Source organism: Cupressus sempervirens, chromosome 5 (assembly GCF_028749045.1).
Source record: "Cupressus sempervirens isolate cs-2001-9-10 chromosome 5, ASM2874904v1, whole genome shotgun sequence".
In the NCBI taxonomy this organism is placed as follows: Eukaryota; Viridiplantae; Streptophyta; class Pinopsida; order Cupressales; family Cupressaceae; genus Cupressus; species Cupressus sempervirens.
In genome coordinates, this window is record NC_143122.1 from 440,151,820 (window position 1) to 440,175,441 (window position 23,622).

General features: G+C 36.2%; 1 protein-coding gene across 1 annotated transcript in view; it reads left to right on the forward strand.

Annotated features, from left to right (window-relative positions):
- The window catches only part of LOC149556671 (uncharacterized), a 191,409-nt gene that overhangs the window by 55,481 nt on the left and 112,306 nt on the right, over window positions 1–23,622 (forward strand). Inside the window, exon 3 of the mRNA XM_089831091.1 lies at window positions 14,951–15,131. Coding sequence (XP_089687217.1) covers window positions 14,951–15,131 — 181 coding nt within the window. The remainder of the gene's footprint in view (window positions 1–14,950; window positions 15,132–23,622) is intronic.

Consider the following 23,622-nt stretch of genomic DNA (forward strand, 5'->3'; position numbering starts at 1 on the left):
GGGGCTTCTCCCCATCATCCAACTTGTTGGAGAACTACAAGGGCCTTAGTGACTTGCATATAATGTTAAAAAAAATTAGTTAAGTCACAAGTGTGCATTAAAAATTTAAAATAAGAAAAATTACAAAGTTGCAAACAAAACAAAAATATATTTACCTACATGATTGCTGCACGAGGGGTCCAAACCTGGCTCATCAAAAATACATTCTGCCACATTATTCCCTACAATGGTCATAGCATGAGATGAGGCAATTCACTCCTTGCCAACAAACATGCATTTCAAAGATGCCTTTGATTTGAACAAGGATTTTAATGTTGACGTAATTTGAGGCAAATCTCATGATTCCAGATTGAACCAACTCCTTTTGCCCTGTGTATTGCCTCATCATGCTAAGGACAAATCTATGATTGTACATAAATTTGCAAATGTGCTTGGCCTTATCAATACATGATTGACCCATTCAAACTTTCCTATATTATCTAACATGAAGTTAGGGCAATGGGCCACACATGGAGACCAAATTTTTTTTGGGTGCCTCTCCATCAAAAGTTTACTTGCAACAATTTTAAATTAATTAGAATTTTAGATGTGTTAAAAAAATCTTAAATAAATTCATAGATACCTCTTAATCAAAACTTCTAAAGTTAAAAGTTTACCTGCAACAACATCAGTTGCTGCATTACCGGTCACCACTTGCACCGCATTTTCTTCTCCCACCTCATTTATAACTTCCTCAATATCCTCACATAAGTATGTGGCATTCTTCATATGTAAGGAAGCATCAATTGACTTCAAGAACATGGTGGATCTTGAAGGTAAAGCGAAATAATTATCATTATCATGGATCAATCAACAAACCAAAATATAAATTAAATAATTCATTTCACTTAGGGGAGTAGAATGATCAATCACCTCCGCAAGAAACAAGAAATTTTTGGAGTGTCCTATTCCTCCTATCCGTTCAACCATCTTTCATGATGTTGCAACCCCTTCGGCTCCAAGACTATTTGTGGTCCTCTAGATCAAGTTTCATATTACTAGCAATTGCACCCAAAATAGGTGCAATATTTTAGCCGATAGCAAAATATATTTAGTATTATACTATTCTAGTAAAAAAGGCTAGACAACTAATAGGAATGTCAATTTCTCTTTTTTTTTCCTCTATTTAAGTGAAGGATACACCAATAGAAAAATATATTGCATTATTTGAAAAAGGTGGACTACATGTTTCAATATTGAAAATTTTCTCATTCTCTAATACTTATCATAGTTTAATTCACATAGTGAATTGTGATATGTTTCCAATAACCCACATGTTGTGTCGTATTTTTGGAACAACTTCTACCATTTCAATTTCATTAATTTGGATAGTTTAAATTTAGTGGTTTGTTCAGCTTACACCCTATATTATTTGTCAATTGTTTGTGGTGATGTTGGAGAGGCTTCCAAGTTTGTTATGATACAATCTCATCTAATTTACTAGAAGTAGGATCAATCGTCAATGCAATTTTTTGTTTGTCTTCTCTGACTTGTCTTCTTTGTCTTCTCCTTTTCCTCTTCCTCTCCCTCCACCTCGTTTTATCCTCCTCCACCTCCACCTCCTTCTCCCTTCTTCCACTCTTTGCCCTCCTCCCCCTCCTTATCCTCCTTGTTTTTCTTCTCCCCCTCCTCCTCTCCCTCCTACTCCTATTCTTCTTGTCCTTGTCCTCCTCGTCCTTCTTGTCTTCCTCATCTTCCTTTTCTTCCTCTTTCTTTCCCTCGCCTTCCCTCTCCTCCGCTTTGTCTTTGTATTATATCTCTTGTGCTTTGTCATTAGGATTATGTTGAATTATTTTTTTATCCATAACAATTTTATCCATTATTCTAATATTACCATTATCTATTGTTTGTTTGTTATAGTGTTTAATTTGATAGAGAGGGTTGTCTTTTGGTAGTTTAGTAAATTTTTCATTACATTTATTTATTTAAGTTTGTTTAAATTTTTAAATACTTGAATGAAATATATTTATATTTACACGTTATAAATCTTTTTTATAAACTTCGATTTTTTGTAAATTAAATATGATTATAAACTATTAATTAATTAGTATTCTTGCTACTCTTCTAGATATACATTCTTAAACATAGATTTATATTTTTTTCATCATTTACTTTTTGACAATTTGAATATTCAACTTCTAGTTTTGCATTTTCTAATTACATAAATTATTTTTTAAATCCCTATAATTGAAATAACTATGGGTCACATTTATAAAAAGAACCTGCTCATTTTTGAAGCCTATGATTAATTTTTACGAATTTGATGTAATGAATTAGAGAAATCTCCATCTTAACCTGAAACATTTATAATTCTCCACATCTCACAAAGTACCTTCCAGGCTTCCTCTTATTGTCACATATAATGGTCTTTTACGTTATCTATTACACTAATTTTTTGAATGCTAGCTAAATTTGTTATTCTTAACATGTTCTTATATAGAATTAGGAAGATGGAAAAATATTTTCACTGAAAGTTACAAATACTTTACACTTTTAGTTCAATTTGTTCCTATTTTTAAGATTATTCTACTCTTGCTTAAAAAGTTGAACCTATCTTCTCCAGGTTTGATTTTGTAAATTAGTTTTACCATCAATAATTAAACAATGAAATACTTTAGACCACTTATGATGACTCCTCGTTTTATCTTTTTTTTTACCTCAAGCTCAAAAATATATTTGTAGAACAAATAATATGATAGTTTTGTTCTCTGGACATTGTGAAATAAAATGAATATTATAAAGAAGCCATCATGATAGTTTTGTTGTTGGACAGTGTGAAATCAAATGAATACTATCAAGAAGTCGTCATAATATGTTTAATACAGTTGTTTCAATTAGATTTCCTTTTGTTGGGGGTCGTAGAAGCTTTTTTCCATAAAGAAGACTATGCAATTGTTCCTAATTATTGGGTGCACACTAACTCTAAATTGTTCATTTCAAATGAAAAATAAATTTAGATGTAGATTATATGGTTAACTCATTTTGTAAGAGTTTTAAATGAAATAATTTTAATATTGTTTATTAACAAGTTGTTATTTATATGTATTAATTTCAATACTATATGTCCATAAATTATGTAACAAAATCTTAAATCTTAATCTATAAAATAGAAGGTAAAATTAATTTACAAATATTAATTTAAACCTCTTATACATTTTTTTAATTTTTAAAATCTAAACCTTTCTATATAATCATCTCATGGAAAATTTGTCATTGACGGCAAATACTGGTATAAGCTTGTATCCTATGGAAATAGAGAACATAACTAAAAGGCCACAAAGAAATAAGAATCAAATATGCAGAAGAGAGACATTAACAAATTGACTATAAAAGTAGCAGCATCAAGGAGATGTCTCAAAATAAAGCCTGATATTAATTCACTGTCATCAATAATAAAAGTAACATTGAAGTCATCCCACTCAGCAAGTCACTGTAATAATTCAGAGTTTGTATATAGAAGAAAATAAGAAAACCACAAAAGTCAGTAATTAAATTGATACATGCAGGGCCGATATCATGTTGTACCTAAGTATTGTATTCTAAGAAGTGGTGAAAAATATAAGTCAAAGATGATTCATGAAAGAGTATCCATACTGCAGCAACGTGTTCATACACAGTGACTAAATTATAAATAATAATGTGAAGCAAATAAGATTTTTTGGAAGGCACAATATTGATTCAAGAAGACAAGTAACAGCAGTAATCTCCATACACCAAACATGCACGTCAAAAGACAATGACACAGATAGCAATGGTGTTGAAGTCTATCTCTAAATAGCAGAAATAATAAAAAAGTTACTAATCCCAGAACCAAATCACAGATGCTTGATTACATTGAGTCAAATTGAAATCAAGGGTCAAAGACTTTAAAAAATAATAGTAATATCAAACCCGATGAGTTGACAATGATTCGTTCCTATATTGTGTTGTCAAAGTTTGCGATGGATTCAACTATGCAAACAATATTTGAAGTACCACATAAGCAAAAATATATTCCAAATTTCACATAGAATGAATTGCTAGGGAAGGAATTGGGAGCAGCTTTGAATTGAGAGTAAAAATGTTAATGGATATCACAGTAGCATGACCTGTACGCAGATAAGTCTGCAAACCAAGGAGATGTGCAGTCAAAGACGGTAGTCAGTCCAGACATCGGCAGCAGTCTACACGTGAGTCTATACAAATGAAATATCATTTTCGAATGCAAGGATATCTGGCATAAAATGTTGTGATTGTGATGCACATTATACAGAACAAAGACCAAATCTATACAGCAGGATACTGATAAAAATATTCCACTCCTTACAATAGCGATGAAGGTATGAGCAATGGGTTGTCAATATCATAAAAATGATATATACCAGATACTGTCAGATTTGAGTCACAAAACTTATGATTAATAATAGCGAAGAGTTGATTAAAATATATATGACATCATGTTGGCAAATGATGAAAACGTATACCTTGACTCAAGCAAATAAATTCTGCATCTAATATAGATATCGGGTTAAACAAGCAGGATGAATATAAATGCCCAATAAAGTAAAAAATTATGGAAGGGTGAAATTAAAATATGTAAGCATGTCATGTCCCCTTTTTAGTGACATGTTATTTTTCAGTGAATTTGCCTATCATGGACTCTCGTAGGCAGATGTTTTTGTTGAGAGAGTCGTTCTGATGATTATTTGGGGATTAGATGGTCTTATTTGCTCTTGGAGAGATAGGGTTTATTATATTTTTATTTTATGTGTTATGCGGGGCCAAAATATTATAATTTTGAGTTGAGTTGCACTTTCTATTTTATAAAGTTACTTTTTATAAAAGTGCATTATAAAGAGATTTCATAAGAATATTTTATGGATACTTCTAGAAGCTCTTAGAGGCTTCTTAGGAAAGTGAATAAATAGGGTGCTTGGCCTCTCATTTGGACATCCCAAGTTTTGAGTTTACACTACTTTTCTCTTTGAGCATTTGTTGCGCCATCTTGGTCTGCTGATTGTTATTTGATCTTTGGGAACGGAGTCTCCTAAGGATTTGCATAACTGAGGAGGTGAAATATCCTTTGAAGGCACTTTGGAAGTGGTATTCAGCTACTTCAAGTTGAGCTTATTTGGGCATTTTCAGCGGGGTTTGATTTTCAGCTTGGACATACATTTTGGCTCATATCTCACTATTGGCTGGGAGTTTGATTTTTATTTTCTGGGAGAATTTTTCTTGGAGCCTGGTGATTATTTCTATATCATTTTCGGCACCTTTTAGCCTAACATTTATTTTTGCCAGCAGCCGTACCAGTCCGTACATGTACGGCTGTACCTGCAAGCCATATGATTAGTGAATTGGAGGGCAGTTTGGAGTTGCATTTTCATCATTTCATCTTTAGCATTTGCTCAATCTAGGTTCTTTCATTTCAGTTTGTAGTTACAAGAAATTCTCAGTTGCATTCAGCCAGTAAGGGTTTGTTGTAATGTGCTATGTTGTAATACCTTGAGATGAAAATCGCATATCATATGTAAAATCATTTGGTTATCATTGAATGAATATATTGGTACTATTTTACATCAGTTATTTGAGTAGATTTGTTGCACAACAATTTCCTTTATTCAACATTTTACTTTCAGTAGTGTATTTAGTTTGCATGCCAAGTGTTTGACGAAATTTCACAGTTCAGTATTAGTGGTTATTAGTGGCCTATTGGTAACGGGCCATTACAGTGGTATCCGAGCTAAATCCTGCCATCCTGAGGGTTTAGCAATCACATGCAGCCACCCGGGGTTGGCTCTCACAGATTTTACACTTGCAGGCAAACTTTGTTTGACAGGGAACAAGATTTTAACAGGTAACCATACACCATGGGTGACAGACAAGAGCGTAGCCCACCAAGAGACAATAGGAATGAGGATCTGGAAACAAGGGAATTTTTCAGAGCAATGGTTACAGGACAAGAGCGGATGACTCAAGCTTTGCAAGCACTCACCACCATGGTTGAGCACATGAACCCACAAGACAGACGTAATTAGGAACAGGATAGGGGAACACTAGAGCAGGATAACAGGAGTGTAGCAGGTTCATAGGGTGCTCCTAGGCACAGGTCATGGGCTGCAAACAAGCCTACACGTCCTACATTCCTCAGAGAGGTGACCCAAGAGGTAGTAGAGGATTATATACCAGAGGATTTCTAGTATGATCTTCGAGCTGTAGATGTAGAATAGCAGGCACTACTTCCACATGTTCGTGAGTTGCAAAATTTTGATCGCTACTTGAGTCAGAGAAGAGAGCACATGAGGTGTAGCAAGCAGAACTGGAGGCCGAGAGGAGGTTAGGACAGTGAGTTGCAATGAGTTGCTAGCAAGCTCACCTTACCATCTTTCGACGGCAGTGGACAGATGACAGCACAAGCCTAGATCCATAAGTTAGATAAATTCCTAGCATTAAGGCCTATGTTAGAGACAGATGCTATCAAGTATGCCACTTTGCATTTAGAGGGTGTAGCACATGATTGGTGGTCACATGGTATGGTTACATTGCAGCATAATTAGGTGACATCCTATTAGGATTTTGTGGATAGATTGGTAGAGCGCTTTGATAAGAAAGACTCGAAGGTCTTCTTCCATGATCTTGCACAACTGAGACGGACAGATAGTTTGGAGGTCTACATCAGTGAGTTTCAGAGATTATCGATGAGGGTGCAGGATGTGTCCGAGAGGAGGTTGGTTATACTATTCACTGAGGGGTTGTTTGAACCTCTAAAGGGGTGGATCAAGGCATTCGATCCCCCTTCATTGCAGGAGGCTATGAGGAAGGCACGAAGCATGGAGCTCACAGCACCCTCCAACAGGTTCACCTCCAGGAGCACTTCTTCATTCAAGGACAATAAAATGTTTGATAAAAATAAGGGCAAAAAAGGGGATACCAAGGGTAAGTCTACTGCACCTTTGGATATGGAGACATTGAATGATTTGCTTAGGAAGAAGCTATGTTTTTACTGCAAGTGTCCCTATGACAGAGATCATGATTGCCCTATGAGGCCTAAGGGGAAGGCTAACAGGGTTGTGTGGGCTTACTACAAGGATTCAGATTCTGATAATTTTGGACATGAGATTGATCATAGTGATGCAGAGCCCGAGGCAGAAGCAGAAGCTCCAGAGATTAAGGAGGAGCCCAAGTTGCACTTCCAAGAGGCACGCTAGTCTAGCATTCAGCAAGAAGGATCTTTTAGACTACGTGGTGTTCTAGCAGGGCAGCAAGTTATTACTTTGGTTGATACTGGTGCTACGCACAATTTCATTGATGCACGTTTTGTTGAACGTCGTGGTATTATGACTAAGGAGTTTGAGGGACTACGAGTACAGGTTGCTGATGGTTACACTCTTAACTGTAACAGGATGGTTAGAAATTTGCCCTTGTGCTTGAACAACTATGAGTTCAAGGCGGACTACCATGTTGTCAACATGGGTGATCTGGATATTGTTCTTGGGATGGAGTGGTTGCGCTCATTGGAAGAGGTCACCTTCAGATTGAAGGACATGGAGATTAAGTTTGAAGTGAATGGGAAGCAACACATTTTGAGAGCCATCACGAATGGAGACATCAGGACCATTTCCTTTAGACGGTTGGAGAGGCTAGTCAGACATGATGACATTGTGTGGGTAGCATATGTACTCTCATGCCTACACAGGGGGAGCAGCATAAGACAGAGTATCATCCAGACATACAGAGGTTGAGAGTGAAGTATGACAAGGTTTTCAGTGACATCCCACCTGGCAGACCACCAGACAGAGGTATTGAGCACATCATTGAGTTGGAAGAGGGTGCTAAACCCGTGATGATTACACCGTACAGGCATCCTAAGAGACTCAAGGATGAGATCGAGAAAACCATAAAGGAGCTTCTTGCGATGGGTCACATCAAGCCTAGCAAGTCTTCTTTTGCTTCTTCAGTTGTGATGGTGAAGAAAAAGGATGGTACATTGAGAATGTGCATTGATTACAGGGTGCTGAACAAAAGGACAATCAAGAATAGGTACCCCATTCCACGGATTGATGAGTTGATTGATGAGCTTCACGGTGCATGTTATTTCACGAAGATTGATTTGAGATCCGGCTACCATCAGATCAGAGTTAGGGAGCAGGATATTGAGAAGACTGCCTTCAGATGTCATTATTGGCACTTTGAGTTTGTGCTCATGCCATTTGGCCTAACCAATGTGTTGGCTACTTTTCAGTCCACCATGAATAGGGTCTTCCGTCACGAGTTGAGAAAGTATGTGTTAGTCTTCTTTGATGATATTTTGATTTATCGTCGGACTTGGCAGGAGCACATGGAGACGGTTTTAGGGATCTTGCAGCTGGAGTCCTTGTATGCCAAGGAATCCAAATGTGATCTGGGCACGACAGAGCTATTGTATTTGGGTCCAATCATTAGTGCAGAGGGAGTAAGGATGGATCTTGATAAGATTTGTGCTATTGTGGATTGGCCTCCTCCAGAGAACTTGACACAGTTGAGAGGGTTTCTTGGATTGTGTGATTTCTACTGCAGATTTGTCAGTGGGTATTCACGCCATGCAGCTCCTATGACAGATTTTCTGAAGAAGGGAGCCTTTGTTTGGACACTTGAGGCACAGGCTTGTTTTGAGAGGTTCAAGGAGATCACGACTACATGCTTTGTGTTAGTATTACCCGACTTCTCGAAGCCATTTGAGCTTCAGTGTGATGCATTTGGAGAGGGTATAGGTGCTGTTTTGATGCAGGACAAGCACCCCATTACATTTGAGAGCAGGAAGCTCCGTGGGCCGGAGAGATCATTTAGTATATATGACAAGGAAATGTTGGCTATTATGCATGCATTGGCTAAATTCAGGCAGTATTTGGTGGGTGGTAAGTTTTGCATTAAAACTAACCACAATAGTTTGATACACTTCCTTGGACAGAGAGATCTCAATGACAGGCAGCAAAAGTGGGTTAGTAAACTGCAGGCTTATGATTTTGACATCTCCTATGTGAAAGGGACTCAAAATGTGGTAGCAGATGCATTGTCACGTAGACCACATCTCAATGCTATGATTCAGATATCAGAGGATTGGAGGTACTTGATCATTGCTGAGTATGCTAGAGATTCATGGGCATCTAGGATTGTCGATGGGACAGTTGTCGATACCAGGTATACACTTGTGGATAATTTGATTATCTACAAGAATAGGATATTCTTAGTCCTAGGATCGAAGGTGAAGCATATTGTTATGAGAGCACTTCATGATTCGCCTATAGCTAGACATCCTGGATACTTCAAGACATACAGGCAAGTACGGGAGTCACATGGAAGGGGCTCAAGGTAGATTTGTTGCAGTATGTTAGAGAGTGCTCTATTTGTCAGCAGAACAAACAAGAGCACACCTTTCCAGCAGGGCTCCTACAACCACTTCCCATACCTGATAGGAAGTGGGAGTGTATATCCATGGATTTCATTACGGGCTTGCCTAAGGCCCAAGGGCGAGATTGCATCTATGTGGTGGTAGATAGGTTGACAAAGTATGCACACTTCTTTCCCATCACTACTACTTACACGGCAGTGCAGGTGGCTGAAGTCTTTTTTAGGGAGATTTTCCGACTACATGGGATACCCCGGAGCATAGTGAGTGATAGGGATAGCAGGGTCTTGAGTCATTTTTGGCAAGAGGTGTTCCGTTTATGTGGCATTGAGCTCACACCTAGCACCAATTACCACCTGCAGACTGATGGGCAGACAGAGATAGTAAATAAGTGGGTGGAGGGATATTTGAGGAACTACGTGGTTGGTCAGCAGAAAGCATGGGTTAGATGGATTTATTTATGTGAGTATTGCTATAATACTATCTATCACATGTCTATTTAGATGACTCCTTTCAGAGCACTATATGGCTATGATGCACTAAGCTTTGTTGATTTGCTTATGAGTGATGTTAGAGTTCCTCGTGCTAGGGATTTGCTTCAAGAGAACAAGGACATTGTGGATGCTCTCAGAGATAATATTGCAAAAGCACATAATCAGCATAAGCAGAATGCAGATCAGAAGAGGACAAAGAGGAGTTTTGAAGTTGGTGACATGGTTTACTTCATGCTGCAAGCTTACCGACAGTCTACTCTTAGGAAGAGGGGGTCAGAGAAGCTTAAGCCTAGATACTATGGTCCTTTCAGGATTATCAGGCAGATTGGTGAGATGGCTTATGAGCTTGAGCTTCCAACAGACAGGAGGGTGGACAATGTTTTCCATGTGTCACGACTCAAGAAGGCATTGGGTCAGCATGTTGTGCCTTCAGCAGTTCTTCCTCCATTGGATGATGATGGGAAATTGGTTCTTGTTCCTGAGTACACCATTGTTGGCAGAGAGAGAGAGCTCCGTAGGAGAACTATCAGAGAGTACTTGGTGAAGTTGAGAGATTTACCCGAGGAGGATGCCACATGGGAGGGAGAAGATATTTTGCAATATCCAACTTTGAGATTGCTTGAGGGCAAGCAATTTTAGGAGGGGCGGACTGTCATGTCCCCTTTTTAGTGACATGTTATTTTTTTAGTGAATTTGCCTATCATGGACTCTCGTAGGCAGATGTTTTTGGTGAGAGAGTCGTTCTAATGATTATTTGGGTATTGGATGGTCTTATTTGCACTTGGAGAGATGGGGTTTATTATATTTTTATTTTATGTGTTATGCAGGGCCAAAATATTATAATTTTGAGTTGAGTTGCACTTTTTATTTTATAAAATTACTTTTTATAAAATTGCATTATAAAGAGATTTCATAAGAATATTTTATGGATACTTCTAGAAGCTCTTAGAGGCTTCTTAGGGAAGTGAATAAATAGGGTGCTTGGCCTCTCATTTGGACATCCCAAGTTTTGAGTTTACAGTACTTTTCTCTTTGAGCATTTGTGGCACCATCTTGGTCTGCAGATTGTCATTTGATCTTTGGGAACGGAGTTTCCTAAGGATTTGCATAAGTGAGGAGGTGAAATATCCTTTGAAGGGTTGCACTTTGGAAGTGGTATTCAGCTACTTCAAGTTGAGCTTATTTGGGCATTTTCAGCAGGGTTTGATTTTTACCCTGGACATACATTTTGGCTCATATCTCGCTATTGGCTGGGAGTTTGATTTTTATTTTCTAGGAGAATTTTTCTTGGAGCCTGGCGATTATTTCTATATCATTTTCGGCACCTTCTAGCCTAGCATTTATTTTTGCCAGGAGCCATACCAGTCCGTACATGTACGGCTGTACTTGCAAGCCGTACGATCAGCAAATTGGAGGGCAGTTTGGAGTTGCATTTTCATCATTTCGTCTTCAACATTCAGTCTCTAGCATTTGCTCAATCCAAGTTCTTTCATTTCATTTTGTAGTTACAAGAAATTCTCAGTTGCATTCAGCCAGTAAGGGTTTGTTGTAATGTGCCATGTTGTAATACCTTGAGATGAAAACCGCATATCATATGTAAAAGCATTTGGTTATCATTGAATGAATATATTGGCACTATTTTACATCAGTTATTTGAGTAGATTTGTTGCACAACGATTTCCTTTATTCAGCATTTTACTTTCAGCAGTATATTTAGTTTGCATGCCAGGTGTTTTACAAAATTTCACAGTTCAGTATTAGTGGTTATTAGTGGCCTATTGGTAAAGGGCCATTACAAAGCATCATTTAATAAATTAAATCACTAATAATGCTATTGTTATTTAATTTGGTTAAGAAATGAGATGACTCTTAGATTTGGAATGTCACGTTTCTTAATAAATATCAACTATAAATAAAGAATATTTTATTTGTCAAAATATGAAGTCGGCAGTTTGAGCAGCTTGGCAGAGAGAAAAGCAGAGATAAAATATATATTCAGATCCTCCCAATCTGATATATATGTAATCAGAATTTGTAAAGAAGTGTGAGGAGTCCAAAAATTATTTATCAATTGAAAAAGGATTGGTTCACTTCAAAGGCAAAAGAAATTATAAAGTTCCATCATCAGTTGTTAAAGCAACAAAGATAGAGGTGGAGTTTCAGATTTAACATCAGAAGTGGGAGTAGGTGCTTCCAGTGGGTTGAAGCCTGCGCACTGTGGGAGTTGTAGCTTCCACTGTGTTGGTGCTCGTAAACTCGAGGTTGGAGCCTATAATTTTTGTAAAAGATCAAAGAAACATATAAAAGCAAATATTTTTCTGTCGTTTTTCCCGCATTGGATTTCCACGTAAATCCTTGTGTTACTGTGTTCAAATGCATAATTGTTAATTTCATTATTTGAAGCAATTTTTCGGATAGAAGTCTAAATTGGCAAATTTATTAATATACTAATTCACCCCCCTCTCTTAGTATATTTGTGTGCTCTTCATCAGCCACAGTAAAGACTGAAAAGCCATTATAATTAATCTCTGTATTATTCTTTTCTATACTGCAAAATATCTTTTGGAGCTGCCTTTCTTAAAACAGAGCATCCTCTATCATTACGAAAATATAGCACTCTTAAGAGTCCTTATTTTACCTGAACATATCCACCCTAAATTAATGTACCTGATCCCAAACTGATTACTAACATAAATTTTAACATTCCAGATTTGAAAAAAGCTTTGCAAAATTTATGCTTGATCCTTAAGAAAAAGTATTCAAGCTGAACGTAAAAAGAAAAAGCTTTATCAGAGTGAAGGTCTTTGCACTATTGCCACCCAAAACAAACTTATCTTTGAAGAAACTATGCCACAATGTGAAGCCTAAGGATTCTGTAGCGAGACAACATGGAGCTTTATATCTCACACCAGACAAATTTTAAGTGATATAAAAAGAACAAGTTTTGAAGAATCTGACACCAAACAGAGGATTTCCACAGAATATGTTAGGCAACAGCAATTTCTTTCTCAACAACTCAGCCCCGCAACAGATTTGCTTTTCTTTCCTTTCTGGTGTCCTTTGCCCAAGTCCCTGCTTCTATAGCTAACTTTCAAATCTTCCCAAGCACGGTGAAAGGTGAATTTTTCCATTACAATAGTTTCCACATTTAAATGAACCCTTTTATAATCTCCTTAATATAACAATGGATATATATATATAATCTCCCTAGTTTATTGATAAGCTCTCTCTGTCGGTGCAGTTAAAATCAGCACCCAGCCAACAACAAATGGGATATGCCATCGTTTGCGCGTGGGTGAGATTTGTCGTAAAATATTTCCGGGCGGTCGTAAAGGTGATCTGACTGTCATTTTATGTTCCGGGTGAGACATCATGCCATATAATTTAGCCTATCGACTAATTAACCATTTTTAAAAAGAGGGGCCACATAAATCAGCATTAGTAGGGGCTTTAAAGCCTTACCTATAAATGGTTACAACATATATCATGCCTTGCCAATAAGGAGGTCTATCACAAATAGATTATGATTAATCATTAGACAAATCAAAGTTAAACTTCAAAATATAAATTTAAAAATTTAATTTTAAACATGAAGCAATCAAATAAAAAAGAATTACTTGGTTGCAACAAATGAAATGTTGCAAAAGTACCAAAACTTGCAATTTTCTTTTCGTATACCATCATGGACCTCTTTGTTCCAACCCATGCTCTAAAGCGAGGGCTGTGCACTAGGAGTAGTGCATGGCACAAAGTAACTGCCCAACTTTGATTTTTTGATTCTAGGGCCAAAGGTAATAATAGTGCCACTAGGAGCAACAACAGAAGCACTAGCACTAGCACTAGCACTAGTATGAAAGTGAGGGATGGAAGAACCCTCTCCAATGTAACCTACAGATGTGGATGTGGATGCAGTGGCAGATGAATGGTAGCCAATAGCATTTATCTCTTTCCAGTGCCTCTTTTTAGTTTCCTTATCTTTTGCATGTTTCTCTAATTGAACATAATATAAACAAATTGCCTCGGGAGTTGCCAATAAACATGGGTCAGCATCATTGCGTACGAAAGGGAGGGATGGAAGAACCCTCTCCAACGTAGCCTACAGATGTGGATGTGGATGCAGTTGCAGATGAATGGGAGCCAATAGCATTTATCTCTTTCCAGTGCCTCTTTTTAGTTTCCTTATCTTTTGCATGTTTCTCTAATTGAACATAATATAAACAAATTGCCTCGGGAGTTGCCAATAAACATGGGTCAGCATCATTGCCTGGTATGCGGACAATATGGTATTTAAACCTATTGATGCTACCATAATAATTTCTTTACAAAACATGCATTTTGTTTGGGTTTTTTGGTCTACCAGGAAACTCTTCAGTATGCTTCCAAGTTTTTTGGTTTTCTTTTAAATTTTAACTGGTAACCTGTGGCTGCTGACCTACGGACCCGGCGGGTCATGGCAGCTGGGTCATGAAAACCCGTCAGGCCTGACTCTGCTCATGGGTAGTTAAAATCTGTGTGACTCGTCGTGGGTTCAGGATCACAGGAGGAGTTTCTGCAAATGTATTGTTTTTAAGATTTTGCTGTTAATCCCTGCAATTGTGTTTCCCTCAGCCACAGAGATGCTATTGATTGTGTTTTTCCTGGCTGTTGGTAAAAAACTTTTTATGGATGCCCTGTTTGTTCAGTTGTCAGAGAGGTATTCCACTTTTGCTCCTGTGCACTCCCTTCCTATCTTGTGCAAAGATAAACAAATCCTTGTACCTTCTCCGTCAGGGACCTTTCCACATTCTGTTATCCATTCTCATTTTTGCTTTCCCTTTTGCCAAGATGTTGGCATGAAAACATACTTTGAATTTTATTGATTTGATGTATCTAGATTTATTTCTTTTAAATCATAAAGGAACTCTGGCATGGGAATTGTTTTCTGTGTTGGAAATGCTGAATAGTGTTTTTTCATATGGGCACCTATGCAGATGATTTTTTATTATGGGTTTTTGACTCAGACTGATATCTAACATCAGATAGAAGAACTGATTTTTTTCTGTTCTTCTTGCAGTATGGTGAAGTTGATATTGATGGATCATTAGTTGCCTCACAGTTGTCAGGAAGTGAGGACATTGTTATGCTGAATAATGGTTGCTTATGCTGTACAGTAAGAGGTGATTTAGTGCGAATGATGTCAGAATTAGTGACAAAACAGAAGGGCAAATTTGATCACATTGTAATAGAAACAACAGGTACTGGAAAATTTGCTTGCTGAATTTATGTCTCTTATGGCAACTGGATTTATTGATGGAACTTTTGGTTTTTTTCTATGACATTTTGATTTCTTAAGACAAGACACTGTCCTCCATTTCAATACCCTGTGAGGATTACTAGTGAACTATTGATGAGAGAAACTTCTGAGTACAAGACGACCTTAAATGGTTCATTGGTTTAAATATTTTGAAAGTAAAATATATAAATACATAGTAGCCAATGCTCACAAAATTCAATATTTGGTTGAGGTATACACAATCTGATAGAGTGGACATTAGAGCAGGTGAATAATCTTGTCAGTTGTAATATGCAAGAAACACAATGGTTCTATCCCTGATTCACTGTCTGAAATGTATTGTTTTTGCAGTGTTTTATGTTTTATTTTTGAATTTTTTTCTGAATTTATGCTTTTTTTGGATTTTTTTGACAATTATGAAAATAACAAGCATGAATTGGAAAATAGTTACTCAAGCTATGAACAAGGCAAAATTTATTTGCTAACAATTTATTTGCAAATGTTACAATATTGAAGACCTGCATCAATAAATTTATTGAATGTAAACAAAGTGGTTGGCTTTCAAATGCAAGATGCTGAAAATACTAATCTAAACACAGCCCTTTTAACTTAATGCATTTCTGGAAGCTGTTTACCGTATAGGTAAAGTAAATGAACGCATACAGAAAGTAACAGCAGAACAGTAGCATAATATTCGCAATAGTAAGTGAATGATGATTTACAATGATCCCGGACTGGATATAAATACTACTGCCGAACATTCCCGAAGGAGTCCGTCGGCCACCATTATTTTATCCGTTACAAACTATTTACCGCCGGACCGTCGGCTACAGAAACACCGCCGGACCGTCGGCTACAGAACATCGCCGGAACCATCCGGTCGGCTAACAGAAGCCTAAGCTTGCAAGTACAAATTAGAGGCATCCTCTACTAAAAAAGTGCCTCCTTAAACCTTAACGTTGGCAGCCTCTACTAAAAAAGTGCCTCCTTAAACCTTAACGTTACCTTCCCTATGAATGCGGTGGCCTCAAAAGAACTCAACCGTTGCCATTAATCGCGAACCCAGTTCTCATAGCTGGCAGCAATCTGCATTAATTCAGTTCCTAAGAATTCTGCAAACAGATGAAAAATAATATAGCTTCCTCTCTCTATATTCTGCAACCAACTATATCAAACTTGGCTTCTGGATGAAGCTAACACTTTACACAATTCGATGGATGTTTAACCACCTCAAAGTGCTGAAATTCAGAAGAATTTGATAAATCTCCAAGCCTGGATCTCAAACTCTCATCTCCAACTCTCAACCAAATCAACAAAAACAAATGCACAAGTATGAATGAATTCCATCTCTCCTCTGTTGGCTTTTTATAAGTCTCTCGAGAATTCATAAATACACTTCTCGTAACTTAAATATCACTTAGCTTTTAAACATTTGCTTTTGTTTATAATTCATTAAGGGCATTTCCTTTTTTTTTTCCATGTGCTTGCATAATCAGCCTCCTTTAAAAATATGTTTTTTGAAAGCCATAAAATCAACTGGCCCCTTTCGTTAAAATGACTTTATAATTAACCTTTATAATTGCTTTTGTTGTCAACCATAGGTTAAAATGTGATAGAGGTGCAACTTTTAATAATGTATAATGTCCCATACTTAAAAGTCACTTTATAAAGTTAAAATAATAACTTTATAATATAATGATCAAATCATTAATGCCATTATAAACTTTAATATCTCCTTAAGAAATCATTATCTCTCCAACACGTCTGAACTTGGAGGTCAACCATGGTTCCCACTATGCATTCAATTGCCTTACCAAAAATAGTAAGGTTCCCTCATGTACTATAATTAGTAAATCCCTTTACACTTGATCAACGTAGATGCCAAGGATAAATACTGCAACCGAGGCCAATCAAGGTTCCTCATGTGCCCTGCAAAATATGAAAATGCTAGATAGATGACTTACTATAAATATTATGTATACTAAATTGAGCCAAATAATGAATGAATCAATCACTGTGCATACCATGAGTCCAGGTGCCCCTGCCAAAAATAGCTTTGACCATAATTTGACCTGCTATAAATAGTACGTCCCCAATTGGTAGATCTTTCAATGTCACCATAACTCCACATTGTTACAAAAGTGTCTAGGTGCCTTGCTAAAGATAGCAACTCAAACTTACCCAAAATAGATACTTACTGTAAATAGTAAATGTGCCAATCTGACTGAAACGAAGAGCAATCCTAAACATCCTTGACCTTTGGAGTGAGAATTTGCCTCCAAATCAGCTAACTAGACCCTCTGAACAACTTCATTAGCCTATGAGGGTTAGGATATATGTTAATTGTCTAAAAGATGACACTCACGAAAAAAGAGGACATTACAGCCCGCCCAACCTGAAATTGCTTGTCCCCAAGCAATCTCAAAAATAAAAAAACACACCAGTCCACTCAGATCCCAAGAGTAGAATTGTGTAATATCCATGTGATCACCAACTAGCTCCTTTAACACTAACCCTGTAGTGTTGTCAGAACATCCCAGATTGAAACAAATCCGACTGTAGATATTGAAGGAGTGAACATCTCATAGGGAAGCAACTTAGATGGCTAACAAATCTTGCTTTTGAAAACTGCGCAAGGTGAGCTATTATGCACGCTGTCCAAGACATGCGCAATTGAACTATGAACGTCAAAGAGATCATGCACATGCATGTCAAAAGTAAAACCTTTATGTACTTGACACCATGTACACATACCAAAACTCCTCTATGAGCCTTGTCTGAAAGCTCAATGCACCAGAGGGATCCCAAATATCAAGTAGAAGCTTGCTAGGAAGACTGTCCTCCGACTTCTGCTGCCAAACTCTGAGCTCACATTCACCATGCCCAGAGTGGTGAAGCCAACCAACGAGACCCGCCTGAACTGTAGTGGTCCCAAAATACACTATACTCGCATCCACCTCCACCCCTACTGTAGAGATAAGAATATCCGAAGGTGTTTGTAACCCAACCATATCTTTGTCCTCTGTGTCATGTCCCCTATTTTACTCTAATAGAACTAAATAGTAAATAATTATAATTTACTAATGAAATGAATAAATAAATTATAATATATTATATTAATCAATTAACTATGCTTACCATATATTAATCAATATAATATTATAACGTGATAATGTATAATCATTGATAATAATATGATTAATATCTACAATTAGATAAGTTAAAATATTGAAACTTATATATTGACAAAGGTAATTAGTACTAATAAATTGTAATACAAAGATATTAAATTAATACTAGATAAAGAAAGAAAGAAATAATATTTAAATATAATAATAATAAGATCTTCTTAGATAGATGATGATGATAAAAGAAATAATAATGATAGATATAAACAAATAATGGCATAAAATGATAACGAGGATATAAATCAGATATTCATTATATGATACTTAGGCCAAGTCATATTTGGCAAGAGAAAGATGAGATTTAAAGACATTGATTAGGATACCCAAAAACATCGACATTTAATGTAATACTATATAGTGACCCATATCAATGGACTTTAACACACCTTACCTGAAAATAAAGGCCTAGGCATGGCAAATGGTGGTCGAGGGATTATGTCCAAGAAATGGTATGGTTTAAAAAGACACATCTGTTCAATTTCATTCCATTCTGCCAGTAATATAGGACATGTATATATATATATATATATATATTGATATTGATTTGAATCATTTTATAGGGTTTTTTTTTAATATATGGGAAGTCAACCATCATATCTTAAATAGGAGCCACATTGTTAGAGGAGGTAAGGAAAATATGTCCGACAATCACAGAATAAGATATGACAGGTAAACGATAATATATAGCAGAAGAAACATGTCACAGATATCACAAAAGACTTCTAAAGCCATTGCTCTGCAGAAGAAAACACGTCAGCACTGTCTATACACCTTAGATGGACAAGGATTAGTAATCAACATAGAAAGAGAAGGAATAAGCAACTCGAATACAAACATAATAAAAGAAATAAAATAATATCAAGTTTTCAAGGATTAATATAGGCAGCCCAAATATATGTGTGAATCAAATCCTTACATCCAAGCAGGTCCAATCAGATCCAATTGACAGCAATTAGAACCCTGATAAAATTCGATTCATCCAAAGATGGAATAAAGCAACAATAATAAAAGCACAAGATATATATCGACAATAATTGGTAATGAGAGAAGTAACTGGCAGAAGCATATGTGGAAAAGGAAAGAATATGTTAGCCTAAATGCATCATTGAAACATCTATTTGGCTTTTGATATGGAGATAGATATGTTCATAAAAAAATCCTATTTTTTTGAGCAGTGATTCAAACATGATCAGAAGAGAAAGGCATCGAATACTGTACACTATAAAAGTTGAATTATCAAATAGAAAATAAGGAAACATCCAAACACCAAGAACAAACAAAAGTCAATGTAAACAAACTTAGATATATTGTGATTGGAGAAACAAACAATGCCTTAGAACAACGAACACATAGGAAAGAATAAAACAAGAAATCTTGGCATACCAAGCGTGTATAGTATCAAATCATAGAATATATATGATATGGTCTCATTTGAGAATTGCAATGATAATTGTATTATAAGAGACCATTGGCCCTTGAAGAGCCTAATAACATAGTGTCCTTAAGATGATACTATCTTTGCCCCGTATTATATAAAGTTTCTAAATAGTAATTCATAGTAAAAATGAAGATTTTGAGACAAGTGTTCCAAATTCCTAATCATTCTACCAAGGGACATTATAGTGGTATTAGAGCATGATCCTGCCATCTTGTGGGGAAAATTTGAAGACAAGGAGATGTGAATTCTTTCTTTGAGATTGAAAAATCGATATGTGATATTGCAAATCTATGTCAAGAAGTATGCCTTATCTTATTAAGGATACACTACTGTACGATGAATCCATATTACAGTCAAGAAGTATAGATATATTACCATGAAGGAATGAGAAGTCAATAAAGCTTTGAGGATGGTCGACCATAGCGACGACAACAACCTAAGGATTATTTTTTTTGATTGGTAACATTATTATTGATTGAAATGGTGGAATCACATTTGGGGGACCCGATCCCCTTGGTAGAACATTACATTTCTATAATCCAATGAGACATTTACGCCTCAATACCACAACACTATATACCGCACAACACATCACAACATACCGAGAATTTTTCCTGTAGACAGTCAACGATCCCTTGTTACTCCATAGCTTCTCCTTATCCCTCCAAGGCAATTAACTGCCATCACCTTATAACTCCCAACGCTAACAACAACAGAAATCACCTCAGCAATGCACGAATGTGTGTGGAATAGAGAAAGCAGTTGAAACAACGGAACATGCTAGCAATGGTCAGTAGTGGTGATGGGGTTAGGGCCGGAACAATTGACAAACCAGTCAAAGGTCACCTCGTAAAACATGCCAGGCACTTGCAACTCTCACGTGGGACGGACATTCAAAACAGCAAGTGGGGAGTTTTGAATGCAATACCTCAATCAACTAAGGCTTGTGACAAACTGTCACACTGTGGGGTGAACGAACAACAACCTAAGGATTTGGTAATGCATAAATTTATGTTAATTATTCTTATGAACATTTAAGGATATAAATAAGGGAAAGAGTGGCAATTAAGGGAGAACCACAAGGGCACCCTATTGCAGTAGTAGTAAGGAAAATTGTTGTAAGGAAATCGTACTGCATTGTAATTTGGGGGAACCACTAAGGCACCCTATTGTTAGCACCTTCCTGAGGTTGCAATTAAGGGATAATCGCTATGACACCCTATAGTTGTAGCATGTTAGGGAGAATTGCTGCAAGGGCGCCCTATTGCTTTGTGATTAATGGAGAATCAATAGGGCACCCTATTGTAGTAGAGACCCAAGCTGCAATAAAGGGACAATTGTGAAGGGCACCCAATTATAGCAACAGTTAAGGGAAAACCGCGGTAAGGGCACCCTACTGTGTTGTGAGGGAGAATTGCTAAGGGCTCGCTATTGGGGAAGTCATTGAGGGCACCCTGTCACAGTAGCAGTCAAGGGAGAACTGCTAGTATGACACCCTACTATGTTGTGGTTATGGGATAACTACTAAGACACCCCACTATAGAGTAGATTGCATTGTATCTTTAGAGGCTTGGGACAAGATAGAGTCTCTCCTAAGGATTAAATAGAGATGGATAATCCTAAAGGGATATCCATAGAGGCCTAGGATGAGATAAAGTCTCTCCTAAGTATTACAAAGATGGATAATCCTAAAGGGATCTCCAGAGAGGCCCAGGATGAAATAAAATCTCACCTAAGGATTAATAAAAGTACATATATCCTAAAAGCTTTGGAAAGAGATGAAGTCTCCCCCATGGTTCATAAGGATAGTTCCTCAGTAGTCATCATGGAGCAAGCAACAGAAAGTGATACAACAAAGAAAGATAAGTTTTATGATTTATCTTTTTTATTTTGAATTATATAATATGATAAACATAAAATATTTTCAAGTTGATAAATTTATATTTATGAATGTATTACACTTCTGACTTCAAGTTGAAATTGTCATTCTAGGATTAGAATTGCATCGAAGGATCTGATTGCTTGAGGACAAACAATTTGAGGAAGGCTGGACTGTCATGTCCCCTATTTTCCTCCAATATAACTTAATAGTAAATAATAATAATTTAATAAAAACACGAAAAAAATGAATTATAATATAATTCATTAATCAATTAACTATATTAATCTATTTATTATTAATTTATATAATATTATCGCATGATATTATATGATCATTGATAATAATATGATTAATATCTACAATTAGATAATTTAAACTTCATCTATGACAAACGCAATTAGTACTAATAAATTGTAATACAAAGATATTAAATTAATACTAGATAAAGAAATAAATAAATAATAGTTATATATAATAATTAATGATAAGAATAAGATCTTAAATAGATGATGATGATAAAAGAGATAACAATGATAGATATAAACAAATAATAGCATAAAATGATAACGAGGATTTAAATCAGATATTCGTTGTATGATACTTAGTCCAAGTCATATTTGGCAAGAAAAAGATGAGATTTAAAGACGTTGATTAGGAATAATTTTACAAGGGGTGATTTTTATATGTGGGAAGTCAACAATCAGTATCATAAATAGGAGCCACATCATCAGAGGAGATGAGGAAAATATGTCTGACAATCACAGCATAAGATACGGCAGATAGATGATAATGTGTAGCAGAAGAAACATGTTACAGATATCACAGAAGACTTCTAAAGCCATTGGTCTGCAAAAGAAAACATATTAGCTCTGTCTATACATCTCAGATGGACAAGGATTAGTAATCAACGTAGAAAGAGAAGGAATAAGCAACTCGAATACAAACATAATAAAAGAAACAAAATAAAATCCAGTTTTCAAGGATAATATAGGCGGTCCAAATATATGTGTGGATAAAATCCAGATCCAAGCAGGTCCAGTCAGATCCAATTGACAACAATTTAGAACCCTGATAAATATCGATTCATCCAAAGATGGAATAAAGCAACAATAGTAAGAGCACAAGATATCTATTGGCAGTAATTGGTAATGAGAGAAGTAATCGACAGGAGTATACGTGGAAAAAGAAATAATTTGTTAGCTCAAATGCATCGTTGAAACATCTATTTGGCGTTTGATATGGAGATAGATATGTGGATAAAAATGTAAATGTTAGCAGGATCTCTGATAGAGAGACTGATCTGAATAACAGTAGATTGAATCAGTTATTGCCTGAGATGCAATGGTACAAATTAATTTAAGTTTGCTTATAAAACTTCTGATTAAATATCAGTATGATGTTTGAGTACTTGACCAAAGGTTGATATGATAATTTATTTGTCACTGCTGATAATACTGAATACTATTGTAGTGATTGGTATTGTTCAAACAGCAGTGATCGGCTATATATATGGGTTTCAAGAGTCATGTTCACGTAGAGACATGACTCTACGCGGCTATTGCCATGTAGGGTCATGTCCATACGTGATATGACCTTAACTAATATTAATCCCTTATTTATATAAGTGCTTTGACTTCTATGACACACCTGATACTCTCAAGGAAGGTGCCCCGATAACATTAACAATGTTATTATAAAATATCAGATATATTAACAGGGATCAATCTGAATAAATTTACTTCTGTATATATATATATATATGTATGTATGTATGTATGTATGTATGTATAGTATGTATGTATGTATGTAAGAGTATATATATATATATATACACACACATACACACACACATTACATATTTTATACAATATGATCTAGTAGATGGTTCAATTCGATTGAAGCTACAACTTCAACAGTCCCTCATAGGAGGGAGAAGTGAATTGTC